Genomic DNA, 8,670 nt, shown 5'->3' with positions numbered 1-8,670 from the left:
ACAGTTCTTGGGACCAGCCATTAGCGTAATGGCTATGTCGCTGGACTCTCACGTAGTCGACTATGGTTCAAGTCCCAGACCCGGTGGTTTAAACTTATGCCAGGTGGGTGTGTGTGCATGCCCAGGATCCCGAGAGGAGAAAGGAGGAGAAGGGATTGCGGCGTAGCCATCTCCCCAGGAGGTGATTTCTGGCTTTCTGTCTCTCAGTCTCTGTCTTTCTGGCAAGCACACACGCCCTATAGCAAAAACCTCTCCAAAAAAAAAAAAGAAAAATAATAATAATAATAATAATTTAAAAAAAAAACAAAAAGAAGAGACAGATCTCAGAACCAGCAAATGGCATAATGGTTACATCACTGGACTCCCATGTAGTCAACCACAGTTTGAGTCCCAGACTCAGTGGCTTTAAATTCTCGCTGGGCTCATGTGCATGTGTGTCCAAAATCCCGGGAGGAGAATGGAAGAAAAGGGATTGCAGCATAGCCATCCCCCCGAGAGATAATTTCTCACTTTCTGTGTCTCTGTCTCTTTCTGTCTCTCCAGCGAGTACGCTCGCCCTATAGCAGAAATCTCTCTAAAAAAATGTAAAAAGAAGAGATAGTTCTGATTCTGTACAAAGAAGGAAGAATACAGTGCAGGATTGGCATGGCCGCTCACATCACCAATGCCCAGTCTTTTCCCTTTCTGCTCTACAATTACGTGGCCTCCATGTTCACATGGCCTCCAGCATTGTGACTTCCAGCCTCGGAGTCACCTCCTCTTTCTAGCTGGACATGTCAGCCAAAATGTCCACATTCTAACTAGGAAGCTGGAGGAAGGGAAAAAGGAAAAGATGCCCTTCCCAGCGAAGCCAGCCCCCTACTTTCCAGGAAGCCCCACCTGGTCATTTGTATTTTTGTGGTCAGCCACCTCAGACTATAAGGGAGTTTTCAAAAAGTGTGTGGAAAATGAGTATTATGAGAAAACTGCACAGATTTCAAGGTTTGTTGCACCAAAATAAACTTATATTTTATTTTTCCACAAACTGTTTTTGTTTTTTGCTTTTTTCATTTATTTCTTCCATGAGCAAAAGAGACAGACAGATAACACCCACAACAGGTGTCGATACCACGATCCAACCCAGCCCCAGCCAGACCCAGATCATGAGGCACAGGTGCCTGGCATCTTAGGGAGGTCTCTGAGCTTGAACCCTGAACTTTCCCACATGGGTCAACCTATCAGAGTGTTGCGTTTAACTGTTGTGTCACCATCCGGCCCCATTCATAAGCTCTTTGAAGTACCCTGATCTGTTACCTTCAATAAGGAGGAAAAAGGAGAGATGAGGTCAGGACTGGCAGTTTGTAGCCTCTGCCCCAGAAAGTGCCCTCTAAGCCAAAAAAGAGCTCCATGGCTTCATGAAGGGCCCTGCAGCTGTCTGATCCCTCCCCATGGCAAAGTCAGGTTGAAGTGGGGTTTTCATCTGGCTGAGGACAGAAATGCAAAGAGGAGAATTAGGAGTGAAGCCAAAACAGCATGGAGGAAGAAAAGTTGGAGGTGGAAACTTCCACCAGAGTCGGGAATGCGGGAGGCTGGGGCCAAGGTCAAGACCAGACAGGGGTGGGTGGAGAGACACCGTGGTCGGGCTGCTGGTCTCTACTAGAAACAGTAGTGTCTGGAGACTCAGGGCAGCAGATGGGAGTTCCCAGAGGTCCAGTAGGTCTGCCTGACTCCCATCTGAAGATGGTGGTGCTTCCCTCACCCAGAACTGGATTACCAGTTTAGCCCCATGTGCTAAACCTGCCTGCACCCCAGAAGGTCTTGACGCTCATTCGCTATAAATGATGCACAGGTAGTGAGGACCGGTCTCTTCAGGTCAATCAGTAACATCAGGGTTGACCTTTACACTGTGACCTTAAAATAAACATGCAGATTTAACCACATACTTTCACATCCCCAATTTCTTTCACTAATCTGACCTTCTCAAAGCTCGAGGAGAGAACAAAATTAAATTCTTCTTTATGGGTGATGTTCGCAAGCAAGGCTTGGATCCAAAAGTTCAACTAAAGCTGTATCACCAGGCAGTTTGGGGTGCATTCATTCTGTGTTAACTTGCTGTGTTACCTGGGGTAAGTTAACCTCACCTCCTGAAGCCTTGGTTTGTTTATAAAATAATGGATCTGGGAGAGATGATTCTGTCTCTTTCCAACTCTAAAATTTTATGCCCCTAAAAATATGTTAAAGGGTGGCTGGATCCCACAGGGCCAACTGGGTGGTTCAGGTCCTAGATCCAGCACCTTGGAAATACAGCAGGCACATGAGTGCGCATGCCAAAAATCTCAAGAGGAAAATGAAGGGGAGGGGATTGTGGCATGGCCCTCTCCCCTGAGAGTGTTCTATCACTTTCTCTCTTTTGCTCTCTCTCTCTCTCTCTCTCTCTCTCTCTCTCTCTCGTGAGCCCACATGCCCCTATAGCAAAAAAAAAAAAAAAAAGTAAAACTGTTGCACAGCACTTGATAAACAGATTGCCTTGGAAGCACTTGCCTTGGTAGAGATAGAAATATTACAGGGATTGGGGCCAGCAGGTGGCATGGTGGTGGGGGCACTGAACTCCCACATGGTCGACAGCAAATGGAGTCCCGGACTCAGGTGGCTTGCTTTCACTTTCCCTTTCTCTCTCTCTCTGGTCAAACTAAAACATAATAACAATTAAAGATAATTAAATAAGTAAGCCTTAAAAAAAAAAAGAAGAAGAAGAAGAATTTTAAAAAAGAAACAATACAGGAATTTGTCTTTCCTTGCCTTGGGCCAATGGAGATCTCTGTTCCTTTTCCCTCCCCCCACCTGTGTCTTTGCAGGTGTGCATCCTTGAGTGTGAAGAGAAGGTCTTCCCCAGCCCTCTGTGGACTCCATGCACCAAGATCATGGCTAGGGGCTCCTGGCAGCTCAGCCCCGCTGACCCAGAGCATGTGGTAACAGCTCTTTACCAGCCAAGAGCCTCTGAGATGCAGCATCTGAAGCGCATACCCCGGGTCAGAAGCCTATTCCAAGCGCAGGAAGAGACAGAGCCTGGCACAGAGGAGGCTGGTGACGTGGAGCAGAAGCAGTTGCAGAAGAGGTTTGGGGGCTTCACCGGGGCCCGGAAGTCGGCCCGAAAGTTTGCCCACCAGAAGCGTTTCAGTGAGTTTATGAGGCAGTACCTGGTCCTGAGCATGCAGTCCAGCCAGCGCCGGCGCACCCTGCACCAGAATGGTAATGTGTAGCCGGAAGGGGAGCCCCTCCCAGCTGCACCGTCCACTGCAACCCATGAGTGAGTTGGGCACCAATGAGCTGGGGGCAAGAAGAGACCACATACACCCAAGGGCCTCAGCCTTCCTCCCAGGCTTGGAAGCACATTAGCTCTCAAACACACACAACACCTCAAGGAGTCTGGCTTCTGGGAACCCTGGCAGAAAACACCTCCCTGCCTCCTACCCACCCTTTCTCTAGGAAGAAAAATTTTCCTACATTGCTCCTTGAGACTGACCACTCCCATCTTGACATTGGTTACCGTGGGAATAATAGTAGTCTGTTAAGATAACTAATTCCTCTATAGCTCTCCAGGAGCTTAGTTACTATGGGGACAGTTAAGTGGACCAATCCTCCTAACCAGTTGCCATGGCAACCATTCAGCTCACCTTTCCTCAGAGACCATCTCTCTAAAACCCGATAGCTGGACGAACTCTTAGCCATTCAGAGTACAATTACTGTAGCTATGATGTAGCTAGCTCATTTTCATTCTTTTCTCTTTTTTTGGTTTTATAACTTTATTTGAAAATCAGCAGTTAGTTCTCATCCACATTGACTATTTTTTTTAAAGGAGTAGCAGGTACATAGGTCACCAGAGTGTAGAGCTTACTGGGAGAATCTTCATCCTCGTTATGTTTTCTGAACAACTGCACACGGATTCGATATGGGACGTTCCTTACTCCTTTGGCCCAGACAGCTTTGTTGAGCCTGGTATCTGTGTGCACATCTGGAGTCCCCATCTCCTTCATGGCAAATTTCTGGATTTCCTTGAGTGCCCAAGGGGCATGTTTCTTGAAGTCCACGCCATGGATGTGCTTGTGAATGTCAATGGTGTATTCCCAGGTCACCACCTCGTTGATGGCAGAACAGCCCTTCTTCTTCTCACCACCCTTCTTTGCAGGAGCCATTCTGCTCAGCCTAAGTTGGAAAGAAAATCAGCTAGCTGATTTTCAAAGATCGCTTGTCTACCTTCTCCTCTTCCGTTTATGTCTTACAGTGACGAACTCTCTGGAAACCATTTAGCCATTTTCCCCAACCAGGAGTTCTTGTTAGGACCAGCAGTTGTGCTTTCTGCCCTTCTTCCTTCCATCTGTCCACCCTACCACCTTGCCAGAGAGGGGTTAACCCTCGTGGTCAACAGATCGTCACTGAGCAAGACTTCGAGAATTCAGCCCAACTGACTCAGTACTTTTTAGAATATAATCTAAGGGATTCATCATCTTTTCACTTTTGGTTTCTTTCCAAAATGGCATTTTTTGTTTTTGTTTGCTTGTTGTTTTTTTTTGTTGTTGTTGTTCCTTCTCTCCCTTCTTTCTTGTTCTCTCTTTCTTCTGGTCTTCAGGCATGCTGACACATACATGTACATATAATACATACAGATAATATATTAAGGACAGCAGCGTACTGCCCAATTCTTCCAAGTTCAACTTTCCTCAGCTCCCCAACCAATATATAACTTTGAATGGCTTTTAGGTACTACCAGTAGCACAGTAAAGTTTTCCAAAAATCTACGAAAATCCCAACCATCAAACGTGCATGCTTTAACTTGCATGTGGGAATATGATCCTCTGCAGAATCCCATGTAGCTCCTTAACAGCCTAGGAACTTGCCTTGATGCAAAGAACAAGTCTGGTTGCCAAAATCATCCACAATACAGCTCAAGTGGGGCTTTTCCCTGACTCACAGGCATAAAAAAAAAAAAGTCTGCACATGCTTTTTATTTTGCTCCACATGCCTTATCATGAATAATCTCCCTTTAAGGTATATTAGTACATGTGTCAACCTTTGGTGCCCACATTTCAGCATGGAGGCAGCCCATGTAGCTCTTTGTAGGTAGGCCAAGCTTGCCTGCAACAGGCCCGAGCCCAAATATGGACTCATGTATTAATCGTAAGGAGAAGCCTGCCGTGTTTATTTTAGCAGAATGACTAATCTCTGAAGGCCTTGAATTAACCTGCACTGTGTTTGAAATCCGACTCTTAGATTCTTTGCAAGCATTCCACTTCTTTCCCACCCACAGCTGCACAGTACCAACCGGTCAGTCATCCAGAAGTAGCACGGATTGAAGTAGCACGGATTGAACTCTTTCAAATCTTCAAGACGTTCTTTGAAGTGGTTCTTAGGGAACACAAACTCAGATCTAGTTCTGAACTTCAACAATTTTCTTTACCTAAAGAGTATGAAATCAATCTTATTAAATAGCCAGAATCAATGTTTTAAAACTATTTGAATCCCTATCTGAGCAATTTGGTTTTTAAATTTTCTATTATACTTCCAACTGAGAGGCACTGAAACAAAGCTGGGAACTAGCTTCTGTCTGCTGCTTTCCTCAACATGCAAAGCCCTCAGTGAAACATTGGGGATGTTAACTGGCCCATTGGGGTATTATTGATGCCTCCCCTTCTCCTTCTGCAAGCATCTGTTTTTCTTCCACATGTGCATGACGGCTTAGTTCCAATATGGATATGTATCTGTGGGTCTCTAACAGGCAGCTTAAACCTTGTTTATACTCACACACACCCAACCTAACCTGCACATGACAAAGTTCTCTCCCTCTTAGTCGACTCATTTCCAAAACTGTCCCTGACTTCTAAGATGCCCTTCTAAGATTCCTGACTTCTAAGATACCATCTATACTTAGAAAGCTGGGGGGGGGAATGGGGTCACCTAACACTGCAGTGGGATAAAGAGCTCTATTCAGAGTATAATAATGTCCTAGGAAGGAAGGCCATTGGGATGCAGGTCAGCCCTAGACAGAACTGCGAAAAGGACATGATCTTGGTACCCACCTTCCCTACCCCGACCCTGTACTGCTCTCTTTTCTGCTGTCCACTCAGGAGCCTTCTAACAGTGGAAAGTAGGCAGACTCACACGTAGTCGGTACTACTGTGAAATGCTTAAAGGGCACCTACAGTAAAAGAGAGCTGCAAATAAAGGCACTTCCAAATACCAGGGAGAAGAGAACAGTTCTCAGGGAGCTCGTCACTGTGGTCTTTAAGCCACAGCCCATCGGCCTCCCTCGGTGTCCGGAATGAAGAACCCTCCTGGCCACTTTAGGAACTATTTATTGGGTTGGTCCCTTTTCTTTGCCTCCTTTAGATTTTGCTCCAGTCACTTGGGCAAAACCATTGAACAGTCCAAAAGTATCAGGTTTGCCATTTTAATCATTTCTGTCTCCCCAGGCGTCCAGGTGATCCCCAAAACAGCATGTGTCCAGCCCCAGACCTGCCGGCTGGGAATCAAGATTCCTTCATTCCCAAGGCACTGAGCTCGCAGGCCCTGCAGACTTTGCCTCCAGAACCTCCCATCTGGTCGTCTTCCCCACCCATGGCATGTTCCACCACTCCCCGTTGCTACATCAGAGTGTATTTTTGTAATTCCTCCAGCGAACATTTCAGTGGCCTCGTCTTGCCTTCTCACTCTCCCCTTCCCTCTTCCAGGGGCGGGTGAAAGGAAAATGAAATCAAGCCTGGGGTTTTGTCACTGCCATAACTTGTTTGTAAAAGAGCTGTTCTTTTTGACTGTTTTAAACAACTATTTCTCCATTAAACTTCTACTGAGCAAATGGTTAATAAATTGGTTTGTTTTTGTTTTAAGAGATTTTTACTATAGGGCATGTGGGCTCGCCGGAGAGACAGAGACAGAAAGCAAGAAATCACTCCCCAAGTGGGATGGCCACATCACAATCTCTTCTCCTCCGTTCTCCTCTCGTGATTTTGGGCATGCATGCACGCGTGCCCAGTGTGAGTTTCAAGCCAGCAGGTCCAGGACTCAAACCACAGTCAGCCACATGGGGGTCCAGTGCCTTAACCAATATGCTGCCCGCCCACCCCTAGTTTATTGTTTTTAAGTTCAGTGACTGAGACACACAAACTCTGCAAACATAAACCTGCACTGTGTTTGAAATCCGACTCTTAGATTCTTTGCAAGCATTCCACTTCTTTCCCACCCACAGCTGCACAGTACCAACCGGTCAGTCATCCAGAAGTAGCACGGATTGAAGTAGCACGGATTGAACTCTTTCAAATCTTCAAGACGTTCTTTGAAGTGGTTCTTAGGGAACACAAACTCAGATCTAGTTCTGAACTTCAACAATTTTCTTTACCTAAAGAGTATGAAATCAATCTTATTAAATAGCCAGAATCAATGTTTTAAAACTATTTGAATCCCTATCTGAGCAATTTGGTTTTTAAATTTTCTATTATACTTCCAACTGAGAGGCACTGAAACAAAGCTGGGAACTAGCTTCTGTCTGCTGCTTTCCTCAACATGCAAAGCCCTCAGTGAAACATTGGGGATGTTAACTGGCCCATTGGGGTATTATTGATGCCTCCCCTTCTCCTTCTGCAAGCATCTGTTTTTCTTCCACATGTGCATGACGGCTTAGTTCCAATATGGATATGTATCTGTGGGTCTCTAACAGGCAGCTTAAACCTTGTTTATACTCACACACACCCAACCTAACCTGCACATGACAAAGTTCTCTCCCTCTTAGTCGACTCATTTCCAAAACTGTCCCTGACTTCTAAGATGCCCTTCTAAGATTCCTGACTTCTAAGATACCATCTATACTTAGAAAGCTGGGGGGGGAATGGGGTCACCTAACACTGCAGTGGGATAAAGAGCTCTATTCAGAGTATAATAATGTCCTAGGAAGGAAGGCCATTGGGATGCAGGTCAGCCCTAGACAGAACTGCGAAAAGGACATGATCTTGGTACCCACCTTCCCTACCCCGACCCTGTACTGCTCTCTTTTCTGCTGTCCACTCAGGAGCCTTCTAACAGTGGAAAGTAGGCAGACTCACACGTAGTCGGTACTACTGTGAAATGCTTAAAGGGCACCTACAGTAAAAGAGAGCTGCAAATAAAGGCACTTCCAAATACCAGGGAGAAGAGAACAGTTCTCAGGGAGCTCGTCACTGTGGTCTTTAAGCCACAGCCCATCGGCCTCCCTCGGTGTCCGGAATGAAGAACCCTCCTGGCCACTTTAGGAACTATTTATTGGGTTGGTCCCTTTTCTTTGCCTCCTTTAGATTTTGCTCCAGTCACTTGGGCAAAACCATTGAACAGTCCAAAAGTATCAGGTTTGCCATTTTAATCATTTCTGTCTCCCCAGGCGTCCAGGTGATCCCCAAAACAGCATGTGTCCAGCCCCAGACCTGCCGGCTGGGAATCAAGATTCCTTCATTCCCAAGGCACTGAGCTCGCAGGCCCTGCAGACTTTGCCTCCAGAACCTCCCATCTGGTCGTCTTCCCCACCCATGGCATGTTCCACCACTCCCCGTTGCTACATCAGAGTGTATTTTTGTAATTCCTCCAGCGAACATTTCAGTGGCCTCGTCTTGCCTTCTCACTCTCCCCTTCCCTCTTCCAGGGGCGGGTGAAAGGAAAATGAAATCAAGCCTG

The 8,670-nt window shown here is 46.3% G+C and overlaps 1 protein-coding gene across 4 annotated transcripts in view; it reads left to right on the top strand.

Annotated features, from left to right (window-relative positions):
• The window catches only part of PNOC (prepronociceptin), a 30,645-nt gene extending 23,789 nt beyond the window's left edge, over window positions 1-6,856 (top strand). For 3 of the 4 annotated variants that reach the window (XM_006153215.3, XM_027773726.1, XM_006153213.3), the window contains 2 exons: window positions 2,835-3,228; window positions 6,447-6,856. In XM_006153215.3, coding sequence (XP_006153277.1) covers window positions 2,835-3,228; window positions 6,447-6,532 — 480 coding nt within the window. In that variant the 3' untranslated portion in view covers window positions 6,533-6,856. Of the gene's footprint in view, window positions 1-2,834; window positions 3,287-6,446 lie in introns of all 4 variants that reach the window. The other variant, XM_006153214.3, reaches the window with a different exon arrangement.
• The last annotated feature ends 1,814 nt before the right edge of the window (window positions 6,857-8,670 follow it).

This window comes from Tupaia chinensis, unplaced genomic scaffold, assembly GCF_000334495.1.
Source record: "Tupaia chinensis unplaced genomic scaffold, TupChi_1.0 Scaffold000366_1, whole genome shotgun sequence".
NCBI classification, from domain to species: Eukaryota; Metazoa; Chordata; class Mammalia; order Scandentia; family Tupaiidae; genus Tupaia; species Tupaia belangeri.
Note: the sequence above shows the minus strand (reverse complement) of the source record. Positions and strands in the feature narration are given on the sequence as shown.